This window comes from Dipodomys spectabilis, unplaced genomic scaffold (genome assembly GCF_019054845.1).
Source record: "Dipodomys spectabilis isolate Male_0828 unplaced genomic scaffold, ASM1905484v1 ptg000302l, whole genome shotgun sequence".
Lineage (NCBI taxonomy): Eukaryota > Metazoa > Chordata > Mammalia > Rodentia > Heteromyidae > Dipodomys > Dipodomys spectabilis.
In genome coordinates, this window is record NW_024870979.1 from 2,413,241 (window position 1) to 2,438,389 (window position 25,149).

Genomic DNA, 25,149 nt, shown 5'->3' on the forward strand with positions numbered 1-25,149 from the left:
CCAGGCCGGGCCAGCGTAGTGACCTGGCCAGCCCGGCTGCACAAGTTAGAAGATGAAACACTGAGGCCTGGAGGAGCTGGATGCCCTAAAAACGCCCAGGCATGAGAAAAAATGGTCAGCACACACTAGCTGCTGCCATCAGCTGGCCGGACACACTAGCTGCTGCCATCAGCTGGCCGGACACCAGGCCCGCGCCGACGCTCGGCACCTCTAGGGCCTGCCGGGCTCCACGGGGGCGGGGCCACGCTCGCCGCCGCTTCCCCGAGGCCACGCCCCTGCTCCCAGAATCCACTGGGGCTCGCCAGCGGAAACCACCCCCACACGCCAGCCCACAGCGCAAGGGGCGGGGCGCCGTGCGTGCCCTCTCAATGTACCCGGATTTCCGGCCTGAGCCTTGGAAATACCGACCAATGAGGCTGGCCCGGAGGCGGGCTTTCCGTTCCCCAGGCACCGCCCTCGCGGGCAGCTCCCGGAAATCGCCGAGCTTCGGGCTTGGGCCGGTGATGGGCCCGCGCGGCCCTCCCTGGCGCCATGGCTGCGTCGGCGAGCTTCCGCCTTCCGCCGTTGCCCACCATTCGGGAGATCATTAAGTTGTTCAGACTGCAAGCAGCGAAGCAGCTATCCCAAAATTTCCTCTTGGACCTGAGGCTGACAGGTGGACGTGGCGCCCGCGGGCGGGCGCTGAGAGCCGGCCCCGGCCCGCACGTGCCGGGCGTTTCCCCCGCCGGGGCCGAGACCCGCCCGCGCGGACGAGCCTCGACGCGCGGCCCCGCGGGCGGGCGGGCGGGCGGGGTCACGTGGGCCCGCGCGGCCGCGGCCTGGCGGACTCGGGCCGGCTGCGCTGCCTCTGACCGGGGGAAGCTGGCAGGTCGTCTCAGAAATGGGTCGGCCCCGGCGGTGAACACGGGTACTTGTTGCGTGTTTAAGACGTACTCGGCCGGCGGCGGGCGGCCCACGCCTGTGAGCTCGCTACTCCGGAGGCCCAGGTCTGAGGATCGCGGGCAGAAAAGTCTGTGAGACCCTTTCTCTCATTGTGATAGAATGGCAGCTTTGAGCCAAGGGACAGCACCTGGACCCTGAGTTCAAGGCCCAGTACCGGCACCAAAAAATAAACCCTCCTCCACGGTGCAGGTACTCGGGGAACAGCCACTACACAAGCTACAGCCTGCTCATGCTGGGGATAGGCGATGAGAGTGGACAGGGTAGTCCCTAGAGTCTAGGTTTTATTGAGTGAAGGTCCCATTCCTTTGAAAAGTCAGTTCTTAGAAGGCACGGTGTGTCCACAGTGAAATTCACCTGATTTTTGACAATGTGTGCTGATTTAACTACCTCCCTCCCCCATCCAGTTCTTACCTAAAAAGGGAGATTGCAAGGATAAATTATACCACACTACAAAAAAGTACAATTCACTGCTGAATTCTGAAGTTTTGAGATCTTTTTTGATATTTCACTCCACTTGGTCCCTCTTCAGGAGTTGAAGATAGCAGTAAGTCACAGCCATTGATGCACAGTCCTCAAAACATAGATGAGCTTGAGGATGAACCTCTGTCCTGCCTGTAATAACTTCCCAATTGGAAAACTAAGGATATTAACTTTACTCCTTAACGAATCTTCTCTTTGAGAGGCATTTGGTAGTTGTTACATAGCAAGGATTTGGCTTTAGAATTTACACCTGAGTTGGGAATCCTTTCTTGGCCATTTGCTTTCTCCCTGAGCTTACACAAATAAGACAAGAGAACTATCAAGTTCAACAAAACTAAATTGGTGTAGTTGTTCTTAGTCAATAAACTTCAAAGATTAGTAGTTATTGAAAAATCTCAAGGAGAGAATGTAAGCACATCGCCTACAAAAGTGGGTACTGATTCCTTCCCTAGTTGGAGATATGTAAGGGTTTGGTTTTTAATCTTTAAGCTTAAGAAGTGGTTATCAGTAACAAACAAATGTGGGACTGTACAGTGTTTGTGAACACATGCCAAGAAATGCCAGAGTGTTTTGAATTACCGAATGTCTACTGCTGTCCAGAAGTCCTTGTTGCTTTGATTTGAATGTCTCACGGTCAGTCCAGTCTAGGTTTTTCTATAAGAAGAATTAGTAGCTTGGAAAACTTAAAATCTCCACTAGAACTAAATTGGACTTTTTCCTGGAAATGACTAAGGGTTCAAATTTCTGAAGGCTGTATGATCCTTCTAAAGATTTGCACATAGGTAAAAATGAAGACTATCTGCTCACTTTTGCTTCTGGAGGAAGATTCTCAATGTGGAAAAAGTATTGCTTATTCAAATATTTAATGTCCAACAGCTAAAGTTCTGCAGACCTATCTGGCCAAGTTTTAGTAACAGAAAATACGATATTTGCCACATTGAAGTAAAGGACATTTCACAGTAACTTTATTTTCATCAAGGAACTGGGACAATTAAACGTTGATATGATAGAATATTGAATGTCTACTATATGTTGGTTTTGGTTGAGAGTTAAATAATCGAGTAAGGTTCATAGGAATTTTTTGTGTATTATTTTCACCTTTAAATTCCATGCATTGATATTTACATGTCAGAGATAACTAAAACTTTCTTTCTTCTAGATAAAATTGTAAGGAAAGCTGGTGATCTGACAGGTGCTCATGTTTATGAAGTGGGTCCTGGACCAGGGGGAATCACAAGATCCATTCTCAATGCCAATATTGCTGAACTTCTGGTGGTGGAAAAGGACACCCGGTTCATTCCTGGATTACAGGTGCGATCCTTTTTAATTTTATTTGGAGACAGGGTCTCGCTATGTAGACAGGCAAGCCTCAAACTCAACAATCTCTCTACCTTCTTTTTTTTGCATGCTGGAATTGGAATTACAGGTGTGTGTCACAATGTCCAGCTCAGTGATATGTCTGTTTTTAGGAAACAGTAGCAAGTTCAGGGCTCCAGACATGGCAGAAGGGATAGGGCTCCTGCTTATCAAGCACAGTGACCTGAGTTCAAACCCTGGACTGTCAGAAAACAATTTTTTTATCTATTTTTTTAACTGTTTTTATTGTAAAGATACTGTACAGGAGTTACAGTTACATGAGTAAGGTAATGAGTACACTTCCTATCGAGCATTGTTACCCCCTCCTTTGTTTTTCCCCTACTATCCCTTCCCTCACCTTCCCCAACTTCTCCCTCTCCCCCTTCCCAAGTTATAAAGTTCGTTTTCAGCATAGTGTCTTGTACATCTCATTGTTACAATGGGTCAGCCTGTATCCTTATTTCAGCATTTTGTTATTTCCCTTTCCCTTCCCAAATTAGAAAAATGTATATACAAGATACAGGGCACTGGAATCAAATACAGTGACAACAGGGGTTATACTATGGGGGAAGAATATGCAAAAGTAACAAAAAAAATCACATAGTACATTAAAAACAACAGCAACAAAGAAAAAAACCTGTGTGTCCCTATCTTGGGGCTCATTTTGCTTAGCATAATCTTATATGGTCATATGTACATAGCTTTTGACCTTTTCTGTTGTCTGGTAAGATTATCCTAGACATATACTAGTTATTGCAGATAAGGGAAACTGTGGGACCTGTGTTTCTTTGGGCCTGGCTTAATATAATTTTTTCCAAGTCTTTCCATTTCCTAACAAATGGGGCAGTATCATTCTTTCTGATGGAGGCATAGAATTCCATTGTGTATGTATACACACACACACACACACACACACACACACACACCATACCATATAGAAAACAATTTTTAAAAGCGTATCTTGAACCATGATTCTTAAACCTGATGCTAAACTGCTTTGTGTGGTTCTTTGCTTTTTATCTTTTTGTCCATTAATATTGCTTACCATAGCCCATTCCTTCAAAATAAACTATGCCCCATAATAACTCACTGACATCACTTTTGATAACCGTCAATTAGGTTCAGAACAACATTTCCACAAGCAAAAGATTAAAAACCAAAAAAAAAAAAAAAATGCTAGATCTTTATCAAAAGAAACTAATTGTTAAGTTTAAGTATTTTTGCAGGAGAATTTTCAAGTGAAGAAAAGAAATTATACTTAGAATGAGGTTTACATGCATCTTTTAAAACACAGGACAATATTTGAAGGAACTGAATTTGTTTCAGTTGAAGGAAGACAAGCTTTGAATGAGGATATTTATGAATGTATTTCTTTATGGTAGTGCTGGGATTTGAACTCAGCCTAGCACTTGCTAGACAGGGGCTCTGCAACTTGAGCCATACCTCTAGCCCTTGTTTATATTGGTTATTTTCAAGATAGCATCTCTTCATGTTGTTGGAATGGTAGGCCTGCACATCAGGTCCAGCTCTTTGAAGCTTAAAATGGCAGATGTGTAGCTACATGCCACTGGTCAAGACATAATCTTGAGAACTTTTTTTTTTGAGACCAGGACTGGTCTCAAACCAGGATCCCCACCTCCCCAGTAGTTGAGACTACAGACCAGAGCCAGGGTGTCCAGCCAACGGGAGGTCTTCATAGCTGCATCTTAAAGGTTGCCAGTGGAAAGTTTAAGCTTGATTTGATCTTTTCTAGGCAAGATTTACAACAAATAGGTGAGAGTTCAGGCAAAAGCCAGGGTTGAGGAGGGAGTTAAATTCTTAAAACATTGGCAACCAGTGGAACCAATTTTATCAGAGAACTTGTAAAGGGAATTCCTCATAGGGAGCATTTAATGACTTCAGGGCCGTTGTTTGATTCCTATGTAATTCTAAAACTTTAATAGAGCCCTGAGCATTTGGCTCAGATGACTAGCAATTTATTATATGATTATAAAGGAACAATAAAATAATCCACATTCTTATTTCTGTACAAGAGAGCAAATTGGTTTAAAATTAGGACATTCAAATACTTATTTATGTATGTGTTAATGGAAAAATGTCTAATTTCTGTCAGAACAGTTTGAGAAAATTTGTTTTAAAACCTAGGACTTAGCGCATGCATCTGAATTTATAAGAAACCCAGCAATGTTTCTTATTATCCAGTGTTTATGCAAGAATTATATAATGGTCAATTTTATCTAATTTTGTCAATCAGAACTCATTTCAGATTTCTGCCTTTATTTTGGGATTGTGGCATGGCGCCTAGTCCTTGGTGAAATGTGAAATTTAATAGCAATTTGGATCGTTGCTTTGAACCATGTTCTCCAATTGGGACTGTATCCCAGTTTGAGGTAGAAGTGAGAATATTGTTATTTTTGTTGGGATTTGCCACATGATAAAAGGAAGCTGAATAACACTTCATAATTCCTTCTGGCTTATTCTTGGTGCTTTCTCTATGTAGAGAGCTTCACATCTCACCATCTGTTACATGTGTTCTTCCTCACTAGGCACAAGGGAGAATCAAATATCTGTTGATTCTGGTTTTATTTTATGTGGTCCCCAGACCAATTCTTTTTTGGTAGTATGAGGGTTTGCATTAAGGATCTCAAGCTTGCTTACTCAGCTGGTATCCACTTGAGTCATGCCTCTAACTCTGCTTTGTGTTGGTTAGTTTGGAAGTAGACTCCGGGAGACTTTTCTGCTTGGGCCGGCTAAGAATTCAAATTCTTCAGATCTCAACTTCTTGAATAACTAGGATTATAGATATGAGCAACTCATACCTGACTGAAGACATTTTAAAAGAGCAAATAGCTAAGTATGGTGGGGTACATCTTATTCTAGCTACTTACAAGGCAAGGTCAGATTTTCCAGGCCAGCCCAGGCAAAAAAATTAATGTGATTCCCATTTCAACAAACAAGCTGGACATGATGGTGAACCTCTGATCCCAACTTTTAGGAAGGCATAGGTAGGAGAATCACACAGTCCAAGGCTGGTCCCAGGTAAAAAAAGTGTGAGATAGTAGCCAAAAGTTAGAAAAAGGAAAAGGCACTGGAGGTGTGGCTCAGGTAGTCCAGTGCCTGTCATGTAATCAAGACCCTAAGTTCAGAGTCAGTACTAGAAAAGATAAAAGAGCAGCTGCCCTCCTTCTCTACCACCCTTGTTTTACAGGCCCATGCTCCCTGCTCTGTACCTTGTATCTCATTAGGTCTGTCATCATCGGACATGCTGAGTATATTTCTTCTCATTTGTTTATTGTCAGAGTGGTGACTCTGGAAGGTGAGTGTCTTGAGGGTAGTTTTGAGCCTTGTTTTGTTGCCTGCTCTATCTCCAGGACATGTGACAGTACCTTCCTTAAAGCACAAGCTCAGTAATGTCTCACATGGAAAATAAGAGATTCACTGTCACTACCTTCATGTATCATGTTAACTGTTAAATGTGTCATTCAGTAGTAAAAAGTAAACATGTAGCAAGAACTATTTAAAGGTTTCTGTTCTTTCTAAAAGCAAAAGTAATTTTCAAGGTAAACTACAGGAAATGTATATTTGACTTCTCATCAATTTCAGAAGAAGCAGAATTAATTCTTAGTGCCTTCTACATAGGAACAAGACTTGCTTAAAAGAAATGTTGGGTACTAACACGTAAGCTTCTTTTTCTTCTAAAGAATGTTTCAGTATGTAAAACTACTTTCTATTAGAGGTCCTAAATTAATCATAAGACTGAGTAAAGGCAGAAGGAAAGTGATCTATTTTAAGGATTCCATTCCAGTGATTTCTAAGCTAATAGAATTACTTTTTAAAGAAAGTGTAATAATTTATGAAATGTCTTGTAGATGAAAGTACGTCATTTGTAGCTTAATTCAGTTCTTACAGCATAATCATGAGGCAGCCAGGGAAGGAACACCTGGCGGTAACATGTAGGTTTCTCTCAGTGTGTTGTGAAGATAAGAAAGCATGGCTGATCAGTGAAATCACTGAAGAACAACTTCATAGTAGAGTGTGGCTTTCAGTGTCTAGTTACCTGGACTGACTCAGCTTCTGCTGTTAGTTTGTAACCTTCAGCAGTAACTTCTATCCTTGTGACTACATTTTACTCAGGGTAAAGTGATTGCCTGCCACTTAGGAAATACTCTGCAATCCCTGTTGTAAACAGTCTCATTGTTGTACCCACGTCTTGAGCATCTGTGGCTTTATGAGGAGACAAGTTCTGTAGAACAAGGCATAGGAGGAGGAGGTAAGATTGTCCCATACAAACATGGCAGATACCCAGTAAGATGAAAACATTGTAACCTTCCTTTGCATTGCTTGATTAGTACTTTTTGATTGTTTATTTTCGTTTTTTTTTTTTTGTAACTGAGCAGATTCTCTCTGCCTTGCAGGGAACACAGTGATGAGTGCATCCTTGGCTTGTCTCTGATCTTAGGGCAGATACCTTTGGTTTATACTATGAGTTTGATGAGATGATTTTTTTAATCATCTTAAGGGAGATTTTTTTTAAATCCTGAGAGAAGTCTCTGCAATACCTAGTTTACAAAGAAGATTTTGGGTTTTAGATAATGAGTGAATGTTGAATTTTCAAAATAAAGAAAGAAAAGAGTGTTTCTAAGTTTACTAAAATGATAGTTTTTGCTTTATTCTTTTTTAGTGAATTATATTGACTTGGGGGAGGGAGCAGGGTTGGTAGACCAACCGTCTAACATAGTCTGTCTTCTTGATGTTAACCATTCATATGGGTCTTTTTTATTTCCTAACTGGTCTGGCTACAGAGTAAACTTTATTGGTATTTTTCCACGAGGCAACTTTGAATTTTTTTTATTCCTTTTTCTGTGTCTTATTTTTAATTTTGTTGATTTCTGCTCTGTAATATGTCCTCCTATGGCTTACTTTAGGTTCGATTACTTCTTTCTACAGCTTTTTTTTTTTTTTTTTTTTTTTTTGGGGGGGGGGTCCGGTCGTGGGGCCTGAACTCTGGGCCTGGGCGCTGTCCCTCAGCTCTTCAGCTCAAGGCTAGCACTCTACCACTTGAGCCACAGCACCACTTCCGGCTTTTTTCTTTTTGCTTATGTGGTGCTGAGGAATCGAACCCAGGGCCTCGAGCATGCAAAGCAAGCGCTCTACCACTGAGCCACCTTCCCAGCCCCTTTCTACAGCTTTTTAAAGGTATAAGGTGAGATCACAGACTTGGGCCCTTCTTGTTTTCTTACAGGCCTTTAGTGCCATACATTTCCTGCTAAGTACTACTATAGACCTCTGGAATTCATTAGCTCAGACCTCTTGCTTCACCATCTCCACTGTTAACTCTGATTCTCTTGCTTCTCTCTTATGAGGAGCTTTGTGATTGCATTGGACCCATGGAGACAATCCAAGATAATCTCCTCAATCTAAAAGATTTCACTCACACCTGCCAGATCGTTTCTCCCATGTACTATCACAGATTTCAGTGACTAGAACAATCTTTGGGAGGCCATTATTCAGCATACTACAAAATTTCTTGTGTTAGTTTGATGGTCAGCTGAAGATTTATAGTATGCATTTTTCATGGAGACAGTTTTCCCCCTCCCATGTATAACATGCACATCTTGTCCTATGTCCATCTAGTAGAGTCTGTGGGTAATGAATACTGATGCTTTTGTATGAATTGAAACAAAAGCTTTTATTTTTTCACTGGTTTTTAAAAATATGTCAATAAGGTTTTCTTACAGAATCCTGAAGATGCTGCTCTCTTGTCTTCTCAGTTGCATTGTTTTCAACAAGAAGTCTGCTGTCATCCTTATCTTTGTTCCTCTGACTGCTTTTAAGGTTTCCTCTTTTCCATTGGTTTTGAGCATTTTTATCATGATGTGCTTTTGTGTACTTTCTTTAAGCTATGGTACATTGGTCCTCTTAGATCTGCAGGCTGGTGTCTAATAATACGAAAATTCTTATTTCATGTATTTCATCTCTTATTAGTGTAAAGGAGGAGAATATTTCTAGTTCCTAATGTATTGTGTTAGCCAAAGATTCTTCTTAACCAATGTTATGGGCTTGCTTCATGAAATTCTACAGAGAAAGTAAGTTCATCGACTAGTATTAGTATTGCCTCTGTTTTATAAAATACAGGGAGATCTATTGTTTCATGAACATAGTGCTTCTTACTGTTTTTATGGCCTCAGCTTGCTGTTAGAACTTTTTAGCTTTAGCTTTCCCTTGTTGAAAGTTCATGTGTGTTATCTTTGATGTATAATACAGAACAGATAGAAATGGATGTGAAGATACTATAATACTTCCAGGAGCCAGTAAATGATTGCTATTATACTTAGTCTCCTTCCTAAATAAGCAGACATGTAAAGTAATTTAGATATTCCAGCAGGAAGAGCTATTTTTAATTAGAAATAGTGAAATTTTGAAATTCATATATCACTAGTATATATTTTAAAAGGAAGGGGTTTTTCCTTCTTTGTCTTGTGATAACAGATGCTTACTATACACATGAAAGCTATTTAATAGAACTGTAGTTAGTCATAAATCAATGGGAAAACTCCACAATTAAGCAAAAGGTGTCTTTTAGCTGAAGCAATTTCTAAGTCCACTGTGAATTGAAAAGACAGAGATCACTGCTAGGAGCAGACCTAGCATTGAAGCAGATTTTCCAGCTACCGCAACAAGAAGAAGCAGTTACTAATGGTGAGACAAATAAAAAGCCAGGAAATGAATGGTCAGGGATGAACACATGTCCATAACCATTGAGATCCTCCCATTGAGGCCCTCATCCAGGTACCAGTGACCAAGGTCATCGAGAAAAGGGGTAGGGTAAATGAGTTTCTACTATACATGTTCTAGTCCTATAGGTAAATTATCCAGGTACCAGTGACATGTGCTTATAAACCTGGTTATTCAGGAGGCTGAGATCTGAGGATCACAGTTCATAGCCGGCCTGGACAGGAAATATCCAATAAACTACTCAGGAAAAGCCAGAAGTGGTGCTTTGGCTCAAGTGGTAAAACACTAGCATTGAGCACAAAGAGGCTCAGGGATAGCACCTAGGCCCTGAGTTCAAGCCTCAGGACCAGCAAAAAAAGCAAGCAAATTAACTGAAGTCATGGTCATCTTCTCTTGAAGAGATCTATTTTAACATTATGTCTTTGGAATAGCAGCATCTGTCTTCCTTCTGCATTCTACATAAGAACAAATTTTTCATCTATCACGTTTCATATCATGGATTCTTTCCATATTGTTGCCTGCCCCTCTGCAAGTTATTTACTTCAGTGGTGTTTGGGCCCTTCTCTAAGGTAAAGCAGAAGAAGATAATTAATGCTTAGCTGATTGTGAAGCCTTGGCTGGCTGCCGTCACACTCTCACTGTGAGAAGGTGGCATAAAATATACAGAATGGCCCTTTGATATAGGTCTTTGTTCTCAAGGAAAGTAGTTCCAAAGAATTACATGAATTCTTTTCTCATCAAATTAAATAAAAAAGCTGCCCAGGTGGACGGCAGTTACATACCCCCTGCTGAAAAGCTTTCAGTATGACTTCACTTGTTAGTGGATTTTTTTTTTAAATAGCTATAGAAAAAAATCTTCTGTATTTGTTTCTCTTGTTTGTGATTCTTATTAAAGACACGTCCATTACATTGTTTCTTCGTATATCTTTCAAAACTGTATGCCAGAAAACCACTTTCTGTCTTGGAGACTTTTAATTAATTCTGATAGAGAGTAAGAATTTTGTATTTCGGGCTGGGAAGGTGGCTCAGTGGTAGAGCGCTTGCCTTGCAATGCATGAGGTCCTGGGTTCGATTCCCCAGCACCACATAAGCAAAAAGAAAAAATCCGGAAGTGGCACTGTGGCTCAAGTGGTAGAGCGCTAGCCTTGAGCTGAAGAGCTGAGGGACAGCACCCAGGCCCAGAGTTCAGGCCCCACAACCAGACCCCAAAAAAAAAAAATTAAAAAAAAAAAAAGAATTTTGTATTTCGTGGTGCAAATTGTGGGAGTTAAAACTTCTAACAATGACTAGGGGTCATGTGTTATGGAGATGCTGCTCTTTTTCATGATTTTGTTTTCTTTTCCTTCTTTAGTTAATGAGTATATTTAATGTAAGCTGTGTTACATCTGATTTTGGAAAAGCATAGGATTGAAAGCTAAAATTAAAATGATATAGTTTGTGAGAATACAGATATTCATTTGCATGCATCCGTGGTCATCTGTCCTGTACACCTCCGTGGTTGTGCTTAAAGAACTGTGGTGTTCCTTGTACACAACTCACCATATCCCCAAGTAGCATAATCAGAATGAGAACATTTTCTCCTATTGTAGCTATCATTACTGGGCATTATTTAGGTATTAGAAAAGCTATTGTTGCCAGTGGCTCTCACTTGTAATCGTAGCTACTCAAGAGGCTGAGATCTTAGGATCAGGGTTTGAAGCCAGCTCAGGCAGGAAAGTTGGTGAGACTCTTATCTCTAATTAACTACCAAAAAAAGCTGGAAGTGGAGCTGTGGCTCAAGTGGTAGAGTGCTAGCCTTAAACAAAAGAAGCTCAGGGACAGTGCCTAGGCCCTAAGTTCAATCCCTAGGATCAGCACGCACACACACATACACACACACAGAGCTATTGTCAGAGCTATACAATGCCTAGGCCCTAAGTTCAATCCCTAGGATCAGCGCGCACACACACACACACACACACACACACACACACACACACACACACAGCTATTGTCAGAGCTATTGTCTGGTCAGACACTTGTAATCCTCACACCTCACACCTGTAATCCTAGCCTCTCAGGAAGCTGAGAGCTAGATGACTGAAGTTCAGAGACAGACAGAAAAGTTCCCTAGACTCCCATTACCAAAATAACCAACACAAAGCAGGGCTGGATGTTTGGCTCAAGTGGTAGAGTGCCTAGTCAAGCAAGCTTGAGGCCCTGAGTTCAAACCCCAGAACTGCGGGACAGAAAAGAAAAAAAGCTGTTGTCTAATCGTAATAACAATTCAGTCAACATCCACTTTTTCTCCATAACTCCTTCAAGGCCCTCTGGGAGCCAGTGGATGCTAGTTCCCATGCACTCTGCTTGGGGAGGCATGTGGGAAGCGGAGGCTACAGAGCAGTCCTGGACGTGGTGGAACTCCCACAGGGTGGATTTGGCTTGTCTTTAACTGAGACTTGAACCTGAGTAGGAATGCAAAAGATAACAGAAGAGAAATGCTCCTTTCAATATGGGAAAAGCTGGTGGCTCACACCAGTAATGCTAGCTACTCAGGAGGCTGAGATCTGAGGATCATGGTTCAAAGTTAGCCCCGGCAAGAAAGTTGGTGAGACTCTTATCTCCAAATTTAACCACCAGAAAGCCAGAAGTGGCACTGTGGCTCAAGTGGTAGCGTGTTCGCCTTGAACTGAAGAGCCTCAGGGACAGCACCTAGGCCCAGAGTTCAAGCCCCACAACCAAAAAAAAACAAAAAACAAAAAACTTGGGAAAGGATGATAGATTTGTATTTATATCAGATTTGGAGTATGCAGTTGTATTCAAGTGTGAGAAATATTAACATTTCAAGTGTGGTTATCAGAGCATATAAATTAATACCAAGGAGTTAAATTTACATTGTTTTTAGTCCTAATTACATAATTATTTTCTATATTGACATCATGTAACATAAGCTTTTAGTTCTGCATTTTTATTTTCAATAGGCTAATTTATTTGTTTTAATTACGTGAAGCATAATTACAGGAAAAACTTCAGCCTTCTCTATTCTTGGTAAATGCTATCATTAAATTCTCAATGTTTATACAATAAGTGCATGTCCCATAGGGAGGTAACTCTTTTAACTTTTCAACATACTGAAATTACTGTTTTCTAAGATTTATTGCCTGGAACCCATCAGGTTAATTTTTAACAAATAATGGTGATTTTAAATAATCATTAAATATGTTAGTATCAGAGGTGTTATTGTTAAATGATCATGGCAAACTGTATCTGTGGCCTAAATGTCTTGATAAGGCTAGGATCCTTTTTGTATATTTAGGCTGTAAAGACTAAGTAGAATTAAGCTTACTTTTTTCTTTTTTTTTTTTGGTCCAGTCGTGGGGCCTGAACTCTGGGCCTGGGTGCTGTTCCTCAGCTCTTCAGCTCAAGGCTAGCGCTCTACCACTTGAGCCACAGTGCCACTTGTGGCTTTTTTTCTTTTTGCTTATGTGGTGCTGAGGAATCGAACCCAGGGCCTCATGCATTGCAAGGCAAGCGCTCTACCACTGAGCCACCTTCCTAGCCCAAGCTTACATTTTTATATGGCTTATGCCTAATTCTCAGTATCTCATTGTACTCTCTTTAGTCATTTTAAGATATGAGTTGAGCCGGGCGCCGGTGCCTCACGCCTGTAATCCTAGCTACTCAGGAAGCTGAGATCTGAGGATCGAGGTTCACAGCCAGCCCGGGCAGGAAAGTTCGTGAGACTCTTACCTCCAATAAACCGCTAGAAACCGGAATGGTGTGCTGTGGCTCAAGCGGTAGAGCACTTGCTTTGAGCTGAAGAGCTTAGGGACAGCACCCAAGCCCAGAGTTCAAGCCCCACGACCAAAAAAAAAAAAATGAGTTGATTTTATGCTGAGTTCTGTGCAGAAATAGAACATATTCTGATGGTTAAAGCTATACTGACATATTATTTGTGGAATTATAAGCTATTGCACAGTTACCTGTTATTACCCACAATCCTGTGTGTAGTAAACACAGCCTACATCGCGCACTGTCAGTTTATCAGTGATCGCTTCTCATCTTTCCCATTTCTACTGATTTAATATGTTCTATTTCTCTCTGAAGTGTGGGAGCTTACCTTATTCTCCTTTTTGTAAACTAGATGCTTTGTGATGCAGCACCTGGGAAGCTCAGGATTGTGCATGGAGATGTGTTGACATTTAAGATAGAAAAGGCTTTTCCAGAAAATGTAAAAAGACTCTGGGAGGATGGTAAGTTCGCTGAGTTATTTAGTTTGGGGTTTTTTTTTTGTCATTATTTATCCACCTCTTTTGTGATTGTTTATTTATTTTTAATTTTTTTTTGTCGGTCGTGGGGCTTGAACTCTGGGCCTGGGCGCTGTACCCGAGCTCTAACAGCTCAAGGCAATTGCTCTACCACTTGAGCTATAGCGCCACTTCATTATTTATTCCTTTGTCAAATATTTATTGTATTAGATGTACATTGTAAATTTGTTTTTATATCAAAATATCTGAAAAGACATAATTTGTGTAATATTTATCCAATTTGCCTTCTTCCTTCTAAAATGTAAAATGTAGGATTTTTTGTTTGGTTTTGTTTTGGGTTTTTTTTGTGATAGGGCTTGAATTCAGGGCCTGAGTGCTATCTTTTAGCTTTCACTCAAAGCTAGATAGGATTACAGACTGAGAGCCTATAATCAGTGCCCAGACTGTAATTGCTTTTTAATTCTAATTGCTTTGACTCACATCTTCATGTTTATTTTTCTGTGCAAATAAACTTGTCATTTTTTTTTTTTTTTTTTTGGTGCTAGTAAAGATGTGCTAAGTGTGATGGGCTTACCCTCAGTGACCCACCAAGGTTATATGCTTTCAGGGACAAGTGTTACCTGCTCTGTGCCAGCCTGCAGAACACGCTTCCCTGTTTCTTGTTTATCAGAAACTCTGAGAACAAATGAAAGAAAGACAGGGACACATCTGAATCTAGATACTGTGTTCCTATGTCTGACCACTCTAGGTCCAGGTGACCAGTGGCCTTCCTCTAGTCTCCCTGCTAATGTGCCCTCCCAGCGCATAGCCCATGGCCTCTGCCGCACCTCAGCTATGCTAGGACTGCACCGACCTTCCTGTTTCAAACCTTATCTGACTACATTTCTGCGTTCATTTAGCTATTCTCCACCTTCTGTCTTCTCTGAGCCTAGTACCTTCTGTGTTTACTTTGGCATTTGTGAACTTGCTGTAACTATTCTTTGCCATTGGTTATTTTTGTCATCCATTTTACGGTGCTTTTTCTGTCAGTTTTTCTTTCCGGACATCCCATGCTTCAGAATGTCTAGGTTGTTCCACCCCTGTGATTTCGTTTTTCACCTAAATATTGAGGGCATTCACATCCTGCATCTAGCCTGTGTCCCTTTCATGGATATCTGATACTCCAGCAGCCCCAGAGGCATTTTACCTCCTCATGTTCAAAGAAAACTATCTTTCTCTCAAATAAACTCTCTTTCATAGATTTCCTAAACCAGAAATCTGAGGACTTTCACTGACTGACTAAATACTAATTAGATAGAACTTTTCCTTAGTGCTATACAACTGGTTATAAATATATATATATATATATATATATATATATATATATATATATAATAATTCTTTAGAATGCTTTTAAAGAATTAATGGACTAAAAAGTACTCAGCTATATCTTTTTGTATATTTTTGTTTGATGCTATTAATTAATTGTTTTTTTCCTCTTAATTAAAATAATGTTTCTCATATATTGATGAAGTTATCTGAGGTTTTATTTCTTCCTCTTCTGCCAAACAGATCCTCCAAAGGTACATATTATTGGAAATTTGCCTTTTAGTGTTTCAACCCCACTAATTATCAAGTGGCTTGAAAATATTGCCCTTAAAAATGGGCCTTTTGCTTATGGCAGAAGTCAGATGACTTTGACTTTCCAAAAGGAAGTTGCTGAGGTAAGTTTGAACTGTTTTTGGACATTTTATCACATGATCAAATTCCAAAACAACACTGCAATTTTATGTCTGTCTGAATGTGCTATGTTAATTTTACACAGGGGGGAAAAAACAAAATCTGAAATCTTAGGCAAAAGGTAGGCATACAATGAGGACACTGATGTAACTGCTGGAAACTTGTAGAGAGAAAAAGAACCAATGTATCAGCCAAAAAACCAGTGTGGAAAATGAGGGCCATTACCTTAGGCAAGACCAGAGAGGAAAGCTGTGCAATATTAGCCACAGATGTGTGCATAAACACTGGCCTGCGATGCCTTAGAACCGATTCTTTGCACTCAGTAGGATGAGAGTCAAACCGTGTGATAATTACTTGGGGGCAGTATATGGACTTTAACCCTTCACACATGTGCACGTGCACATACACACACACACACATCTGCACATGTGTGCACACAACTCACCAATTTCTGCTGCCCCTTCCCATGGTAGTGTTCCAAGTTCATCTCTCTAGGAAGGAAATCTCCAAGGTAGACAAGAGCAGCTTTTGAGCTGCAGAGGTCCAGAAGGGGCTGTACACACTCATTGTTCAGCCTTACTCTGACGACAGCTCCTGACTAGTCCTGACCTCCAAGGCAATGAGAACTGGGAATTTTGAATTCATTGTTCTCTGCGAACTGGGTCCCATAGATTTATATCCATATAAGTCATACGGTGTAGGTTTGGCCCCACATTGAGCTGTATAGGGATGTATTCACACAGTATTCATTCTTCTTACCTTGAACATCTTGTGTAGTATTTGCTTTCGTGGTTGCTCCTGAGATTTGTAATTTACATAGCTATGTATATTATGTACTGCTTGTCATAATTTGTCCAGGCTCCTGTTTGGGGACTTGGAATTAGTTTCAGTGTTTTGTTATTACAAGCAAAATTGTCATGAACATTCTTATATTTATGTCACCTGGGCCATGAGAATGAGATTTGTCTAGGAATGAGCCCAGAAGTGGCATTGCAAATCTTCACTCTTGCTGCGTAATGGTCTCTAAAGTCATTATGCCTATTTTCATTCCCACTAGCTGTGTATACGTGTGTGTATGTGTTCGTGTGTTCATTTTGTTCCATATTCTTGGTAGGACTTGCCAGACATACCCTTTTTTTTTTGTTAATCTGGGAGTAGTGGCATGTCATGATATTTTACTTCATCTTTCTGCTCTTTAATGAATTTTACGTGTTTACTAGCCTTCAAGTCACTTGATGTTTTGCATATGAACTGCTTGCTTTTGTTCATCTTCTCATGCGTGGCTGTCCTTGTTCCACTGATTTGGTAGTCCGTACATGTTCTCTGTTCCAGTCCTTTATTACTTATATGTGCTGACATTTCCTCGTCTGCTCTGTTGCATGTTGTCATTGTTGAAAATCAGGAGTGGTACTTTTTGTGTCTTGAGATCATGAAGATACCTTTCTGTTGCATTCTAAAAGCTTTATGTTTAATATTTCACATTTCTACCCATAGTCCACTTGGGGTTGATTTATGTGTTTGAAATAAGGAACCAGTTTACTATTTTTGACACATGGGTCCCAATAAGCCCATTTAGTCCTATTTATTATCACCAGTGGCCTCTAACAATACTTCTCTGCAAAAGTCATATAAGGTTTGCTCTAATTAGAGACACCAAGGAGAAAATGATGTGAAATCCAGGAAGCAGAATTCCCAGTATGGACCAGAGAGAAGGAACTCCTCAGAAAAAACATTCAGATCAGAGCCAATTAAGAACGCAGAACATGATCATATAGATCATATTTACATGTATTGAAAAATAGTTACACAAGTTGGGGATTGAATTACTGATCAGTACAAAACTAAATGTAGAAGGGAATGAAACAAAAGGTGCTGGGTTTTTTTTCCAAAAAGTTTTGTATAGCTAATGTCATTATCGTAAGTGAATTTACCTCGATATGTAGTGGACTTCGCGTCTTTTCTTGAGGATCACACCTGCAAGAATACATAAGTGATGAAAAAGAATGATGAGAAAGGCTTGCCCACCAAGTGTTAGGCTGTATGTGAAGCTTGCCATACATCAGAAGGTCCAGAGTCAGACAGCCTGGTTATGATAATGCTCAGATCAAATACTGTGAACCTGTGACTATTCCATTAACGTCTTCTAAAAGCTCATGTAGTAATTATAGGCAGGCTGAACTTGACATAAGTCATAGGCTTGTTGAAGTCATGGTGTTCAGGTTTTCCATGTTGTTGGGCCTGTGGATTTTTGTTTTGTTTTGTTTTGTTTTTGTTGGTTTTGGGGCTTGAACTCTGGGCCTGGGCACTGTCCCCTTCAGCTCAAGCCGAGTGCTCCACCATGTAAGCCACAGCCCCACTTCTGGCTTTTTCTGCTTATGTGGTGCTGAGGAATTGAACCCAGGGCTTCGTGCATGTGAGGCAACTACCCTACTACTGAACCACCTTCCCAGCCCCAGGCCTGTGGTTTTTTCCTAACAGGGTCTAACATCAACCTCTTTGTCTTCTGTCATTTCCACAAGGCCAGGGCTGTTTATAAGCACCTCCCCAGCAGGAAAGGAGGCACCTCTACACTCATTATATAATTAATTGCAAAAGATGTGTACCTTCTCAACTGTAAGCCTAACTTTTCTACTTAAACTTATTTTAGATGAATAGGAGAAAAAAGTTAACATTGTCCTTGTGAATTCTTTGACCCCTTGTTTTTATCAAACTCAATCAGAATGCTTTTAAAAGCTCAGGGGTTAGACAGGTTTCCTTTTACTGAACATTTTTAACTGCCTTATTTCTTGGCCTTTGTTGTTAAAATCATCTATCCTAATGGATTTTGAGATTCATAGCTTCACCTATAATATCTATTTTAGAAATCGCAGTGCATAATAGTGGTTGGCAGACCATTTAACTCTTTAAGCTAGCTTTTAATGAAGTCTTTCATAGAGCTTTTTTGTCTGTGACTTGAATTTGAATAAGTTGGGGACAGTTACATGTGCTGCTTGATTCCAGATTAAAGCCCTTGGCTCACATGTCTTCATTTCCACAATCTAGGCACAGAAATGGCTGTAGACTGGGGCATCACCCCTGACTATTGGATACTTTGCTTTCTAGATGAAATATGCTGGAGTGTATTTTTACATCAATTAGAATATTTTCTTGCCTTTTAGGCTTCCTTTTTTTAGAGAGATTTTAAATTCTTAAATTCATCATTTGAAGCACATCTTTCAAATGTAAAGTAAAACATTAACTAGGTCTTAAAAAGAAGGGAATCCAGGATGAAATAATCATTTCAAAACTGTAGGCAATTCTTAGATTCATTTTATTAGTTTTGTCATTTTGTCTGTGCTACATTTGGTTTTAAAGATCTGTTTTGAGTTGCGCCAGTTGGATGTTACACATTTACAGTGCATTTGGAATTTTTTACATTAATCTCAGTAAGAAAATTAAACTGATTTTTTTTTCTTCCTGAAGAAGTATTTCTTACATTTGGCATCCCAATAATTTTAGCTGACCTGTTTAAAATAAAAAGAGGGCACTGGGTTGTGGTAAAACAAGGCCTGGCTCTCTTTTGGGACTTTCTCTCCCAGAACCAATTTTGTAATCTTAAGACAAAGTTCTAACAAGCCAAATAATGTGGTTTTCCCACCAAAAGCAGGTTAGAAGCAACAAAGAGCCTAGCTGAAATGTTCCTCACGTGTTAGTGAAACAGGAAGCTTCACTGAACCCAGCTCAGCCAACAGCACCCAGCGCCCAAAGTACTTCTGACGGTTTAGTGCAGTTCTAGCTACTTTGAGTGACCAGGATGTTCCAGTCTTCCCTGGGTTTTATAACATTGACCCTGAGTACTCACAAGAGGTTTGGATTATCCTAAGAACACAGAACAGGCCGACCCTTCTGCTTACCACTCAGCTCCAATATACTGCTGTATTTTCACCTCTTTAAAGAAATAAAACATTGTAAATGTGTTTGGATCCCTCTTTTATTCTCTTTTTTCCCCTGCTCTGGATGAGCCTCATTACCCTTAGCACATTTTCTCCTTGTTACTGTAGGTGTCTGTATGCACAAAGAACAACAGGAGAGTCTTAAGGTTTGTAGATAAATATCATTAGATCAATACTGATTTTCTACCACTTTCATTTTTCCTCTAGTTTGAAAATTATCCTATGACAATAACCTCTTCTATTCATTATAATTATTTTGTGATCTCTTGGCAAAATTACCATAATTTACTCCCTGTTGTTGAACTAGGTGTTTTTTTTTCATAATGTACATCATGTTACATTGACCATTCTTACACATGTCTCTTTGTGTAAGTGTATAAACTATCCTAAGACACATTCCCAAAGGTAGACCTAAAAGGTCATGTGGATTTACACAAGGTCAGTAAGCTGTTGTGCATACTGCCCAGTTATGTGTATTTATACCAATTTTCACTCTCACTGGCCTGAGAGCTTGGTATTTATCTCACAGAAATGACTCTACATCTCATTTTGGTTTTAATTTGCATACCCGTACTTTGTTACTTGGTTGAACATATTATGGTGATGATTTATTTGGGCTACTCTTTATGCTTCCCTCAGCATCCTGTCTGTCTATGGCTTATCCTATTAATGACTAGTACGTAGTATGAATGCTAATCCTTTGGTTCTTCAGAGGCCTTCTCTCAGGCTGTTATTTAGCTTTACAATGTTTGCATTGTACATATATTCTTAATTTTAATAGTAAAATGTATTAGTCTTTTGTGGCTTCTGCTTTTGTATCCATAACACATGGGGGTCGGAGATAATATACTTAGGAAAATCTTAAGGTTTTGCTTCTCACTTAACCATTGATTCACTTAGTATTTTCATTTATGGTACAAGGTTGGGGCCAGATGGAATGGTCCATCCTTTTCCATTAGCAATTGATGTAGTACATGTTATGGGTCAGATGTCCATATCTGCTTGAGTCTTTGGCAAAGCTCTGTTCCATTGGTCTGTTTGTGCCTCTAGTACTACGGCCTTACCTTTGATGTTTAGAGTGGTGAGTGCTCTCATTTGTTGCTATTCTTCAGGAGTTCTTGGCATTTAATTTTATGTAGGTTTTATATATAAAAATAAATGTCAGATGTCAGTTACAGGTGTGTATGTGTGTGTATTTTTTTCTTTAAAATCTCGGGTTTTTAATAAAATTGCATCGGAATTATGAATTTGCATATATCTAATATTTTTGAAATAAAATATTCAGTTGCTTGAAAGAATAATTTCTTACACTTTTGGTTTGGTTTTTGTTTTTATTTTGCAAATTTATCAATCAAGAGTGACTTAATTCATCAAGAACTCTTTTTTTTTTTTTTTTTTTTTTAGTACCAGTCTGGAGCTTGAACTCAGGGCCTGAGCACTGTCCCTGCTCTCCTCTTATTCAAGCTAGCACCCTACCACTTGAGCCACAGCTTTTCTTCCAGCTTTGTTTTGGTGATTTTAGTGGAGATAGTCTCACAAAGCCAGGTGCTGGTGCCTCACACCTCTAATTATAGCCTGTCAGGAGTCTGAGAACTGAGTGTTGTGGTTAAAGCCAGCCTGGGCAGGAAAGTTCTTGAGACTCTTGTGTCTAATTAACTACCAGAAAACCAGCTTAAAGTAGTACAGCACTAGCCTTGAGTTAAAAAAAAAACAGCTCAGGAACAGCGCCCAGACACAGTGTTTAAGCCCCAAGACCAACCAAAAAAAGAGTTTCACTGACGATTCCTCTGGGAGCTGGCTTCAAACCACGATCCTCAGATCTCAGCCTGTTGAGTAGCCAGCATTACAGACAAGCCACCGATGCCCACCTTCGTCAAGGATTCTTTAATATGCAGTTTATTACATTTAAATAAAAGAAAGCATTAAATTTTTATTCATATATTGAAGTAGTTTAGAAAATTAAGTATTTAAGCATCTTTAGTTTTTCAATATGCTCATGAATTTCATCATCAAATACTTATTGATTAGTTGTTTTGGGCAAGACCTTTTAGAATGAAATGGTGGTTTCAAAATCCCCAATAGCTGCTTTTAAGAAAGTTTTCTTAATGACTTTTTAATGTATTGTTCATGATAATAATTGACAATTAATTAAAAGGTGTTCCTTGGTTGATAATGTTGGAGGGAAATATTCCCCAGGCTGGCTATGTGTCATTCCTCAGCCTGTATTCTTACAATTTGCCATAAATAATCTAGAATCAATAATAATGGGACGCTGGCTCCATCCTGTCTGGTCTAATTGGATTAATTACTTACTGAAATATAATTTTGTCCTTCTGTAGAGACTCGTAGCCACTACAGGAAGCAAACAGCGCAGTCGCCTTTCCATTATGGCCCAGTACCTCTGCACCGTCAAGCACCTCTTTACCATTCCAGGGCAGGCCTTTGTCCCCAAACCAGAGGTAAGCCTCTGCTTTTTTTGTTTATTTGTTTGTCTGGAGACTTGAACTCAGGGCCTGGAGGCTCTCTCCCTGAGCCTCTTTGTGCCCAAGGCTAGCATATTATCACTTGAGCTATAGTGCCACTTCTGGTTTTTGAGTGGTCAATTGGAGATAAAGAGTCTCATGAGGACTTTTCTGCCCAGGCTGGCTTTGAACCGCAATCCTCAGATCTCAGACTTCTGAGTGGCTAAGATTACAGGTGTGAGCCACTGGCACCTGACACTTCTGCTGGTTTCTAAGCAGGTATATTTTTATGTCATAAATAGTAGAAAGTTACAACTGTGTTGTAGTATTTGTTCCCAAGGATGCATCATAGGAAATAATCTCTAGGATCTAATATTTATTTACATGCAAATCGTATCATAACTTTTTTAAAACATATCTTGACTCCCCCACGGTATAACCCCTGTTTTCACTGTATTTGATGTTGGTATAATTTTGGGAGGGGAAGGCAAAAAACAAATTATTTAAATAGGGATACAGGTGGACCCATTGCAAGATGCTATGTCGAAAAACGAACTTTACAACTTGGGGGGCGGGGAGGGGTGGAGTGTAGTTGTGGAGATAGGTGGGCAGGGATGGCAGGGGCAAAACAAAGGAGGAGGCAACAGTGCTTGATAAGAAATGTACTCATTACCTTGCCCATGTAATTGTAACTCCTCTGTACAGTATGTTCACAATAAAAAACTTATTTAAAAAAAAAACCTATCCTGAAGAAGAACCCAAAATTGCAGTACAAATTGGTATTCTCAAATTGTTCTTCTTGACTAAATTCAGGGTTTTTGTGGTATTAGTCAGCTTCATTATCATGATCCCCTACTACTCTTAAAAGTCTCCCAGTATGGAAGATAAGTTATATGGCTCTGTGGTCATTGAGATAAGAAATCAAAATCAATCAGTGGCTTCTGATACTTAGAAATAATGCTATATCAGGCATTGTTTGCTGACATGAAGGTTTTTCATATTTTGGGGCTATTAAACTAGGTTTTTGCTCCTATGTGCTGGTTTCACGAGTAAGTTTTAACTATAGAAACTAAGTTTCTGTGCCAAATTTTTTTGAAGCTGGTGCCTTTTAGTGTAGACCATTACTTGAGACGTTATTGCAGAAGCTGAGCTAGGAGAACTCATCCATTTCCTCACTGAATTGAGCACCTGCTTCTAAAAAAGCGCCAGGCTTGGGGACGCAGCAATACAGAGGGGACAACAGGATGTGCACCCAGTCATGAACCAAGCCTGCCCTAGGCATTCACAACATGATGAGGAACAAAGATACAGCAGATAGATGTGCACCCCGTCATGAACCAAGCCTGCCCTAGCCATTCACAACATGATGAGGAACAAAGATACAGCATATAGATGTAGAATGAGAACTCTGACCTATAATAGAAGCCGATTTATGTATGTTGGAACACATTTCAGACAACTGCAAGTTCTTGCCACCATTGTAATGCTTCTGCCATTTTTGTCCCCCTCATTTGGGAATTCAATCCCTCCTCCCCCTATATAATGGATTTCATTGTCAGTTGCATGCTGAATCAGCCTTTAAAGGTTGCTGTCTGTACCCACTGCCTAGTATCCATCATCTCAGTCACCCTCACGCGTGCTCTGTGCCTGGGACCATCGTTATCTCACATTTTCACGTGAGCAAACCGAGTTGCTCTTTGAGTCAGTACACTCAGTGGCCTTGAGGTCTTTGACCCAGGCAGTTCAGCTCTGAAGCCTGCGCCCTTCATGCGGAATCACTTCCTTACTTCCTCGTGGGCTGTCTTGGGCAAGTTAGATGACTCACTGGACCTTGCTTGCCTTCAGTTCCTGTACTCTACTTAGAATTGTGCTCACCTGGTAGCGTCCTTAGGAAGTTTTAAGCTAGCCACTGTATGAAAAAGGTTTAGAGCTGGACTACCACTTGGCAGCCTCTGAGGGTTCACAGGGAAGAATGATCTGTTGTCTTCCAGTCTGCGTGGAGATGTCACCATGTGACCCCAAGACTTGTGAAATGGAGCGTTTTCTGCGAGCAGAGCTAGCGTGTCCTTGGAGAGTCCGGATTGCATTCTCTGAGGGGACTCATGTAGGCCACAGTGGATGGGGAGGAGAATGGCTGAGCAGAGGATTGTGGGTTAGGAGGCCCGCGGCAGAGGATGCGCCACACAGGGAGAGCTGTGATGTCGCCATTCCTTACCACTGTATCCACTCCGTCTGTGGAGGCTCTACCTTTATTTTGTGTGAAGTGGCTGCCTCTTGAGAGTTTGTATCATGCCTGAGTCTAGTTAGGAAGAAAACATTCCTAAGGTAAATAAAAGTTATTTATCAAAGTGGACTTTTAGTATAGGACATGTGGTAGTGTCTACAACACTGGCACACTCAGCTAAGGGAGAGAACCATGCGGGTTCAAAGCAGTCCTGTGAAATTAATTTTCAAGTAAGTACTCTTTTCTAATGTGGCATTTTGCCTTATTTAGAAAATACTATTTTGACCATTTAAAAGGAATAGCCATTGTAAATAATCACTTAAATTTTTGATGAAATGGTTCCCTTCTTAGTTCTCATGAAATAATTTCTTTTCATTTTTGCTCTCTTGTTAATAGCCATGATAGTAAAGCAAATAAGCCTATAAAATATTTTAGTCTCTATGTCTTATGCACACACATAAAATATCCTTCCCAGACAGGTGTCAGTGGCTTACATGAGTAATCCTAGCTACTTAGGAGGCTGAGGTCCGAGTGTTGCAGTTCAGAGCCAGCCCAGGCAGGAAAGTCTGTGAGATGCATATCTCCTATTAACTATCAGAAAACCAGAAGTGGAGCTATGGCTCAAGGGGTAGAGCACTAGCCTTGAAAAAAGCTCAGGGACAGCCCACAGGCCCTGAGTTCAAGCTCCATGACTGACCAAAACAAAAATATCCTTCACTCTTCCTGTTATTAAAGAACAAAACCAAAAAAGGCTTTTGGCTTTAGGCATTGAATTACGAACAATTACTAAATATATGTTAACAAATAAGTGATAGAAAACAACACTGCAGTATTACCTGTACACCTATACACAGTCCAGTTATTTTTTTTTACTATAACCTATATTTACAAAGCATTCCTTATACTTTAAAAATTATTTCATGGCGGGGGAAGGGGGAAGCAATGGGTGGGGGGAGCGGGATATGGGAAGGGATAGGAAGGGGAAACAAAGGAGGAAGCAACAATCCTTGATAAGAATGTACTCATTATCTTGCCCATGTAATTGTAATCCC

At 40.3% G+C, this 25,149-nt stretch overlaps 1 protein-coding gene across 5 annotated transcripts in view; it reads left to right on the plus strand.

Moving 5' to 3' along the window:
* The first annotated feature begins 476 nt into the window (after positions 1-476).
* Positions 477-25,149, plus strand: part of Tfb1m (transcription factor B1, mitochondrial) — a 40,197-nt gene continuing 15,524 nt past the window's right edge. Inside the window, exons 1-5 of one of the 5 annotated variants that reach the window (XM_042702078.1) lie at positions 477-655; positions 2,582-2,733; positions 13,637-13,745; positions 15,312-15,463; positions 21,751-21,870. In XM_042702078.1, coding sequence (XP_042558012.1) covers positions 532-655; positions 2,582-2,733; positions 13,637-13,745; positions 15,312-15,463; positions 21,751-21,870 — 657 coding nt within the window. In that variant the 5' untranslated portion in view covers positions 477-531. Of the gene's footprint in view, positions 656-833; positions 908-989; positions 1,010-1,039; positions 1,132-1,198; positions 1,538-2,581; positions 2,734-13,636; positions 13,746-15,311; positions 15,464-21,750; positions 21,871-25,149 lie in introns of those variants that run through there. The other 4 variants (XM_042702082.1, XM_042702083.1, XM_042702081.1 and 1 more) reach the window with 4 other exon arrangements.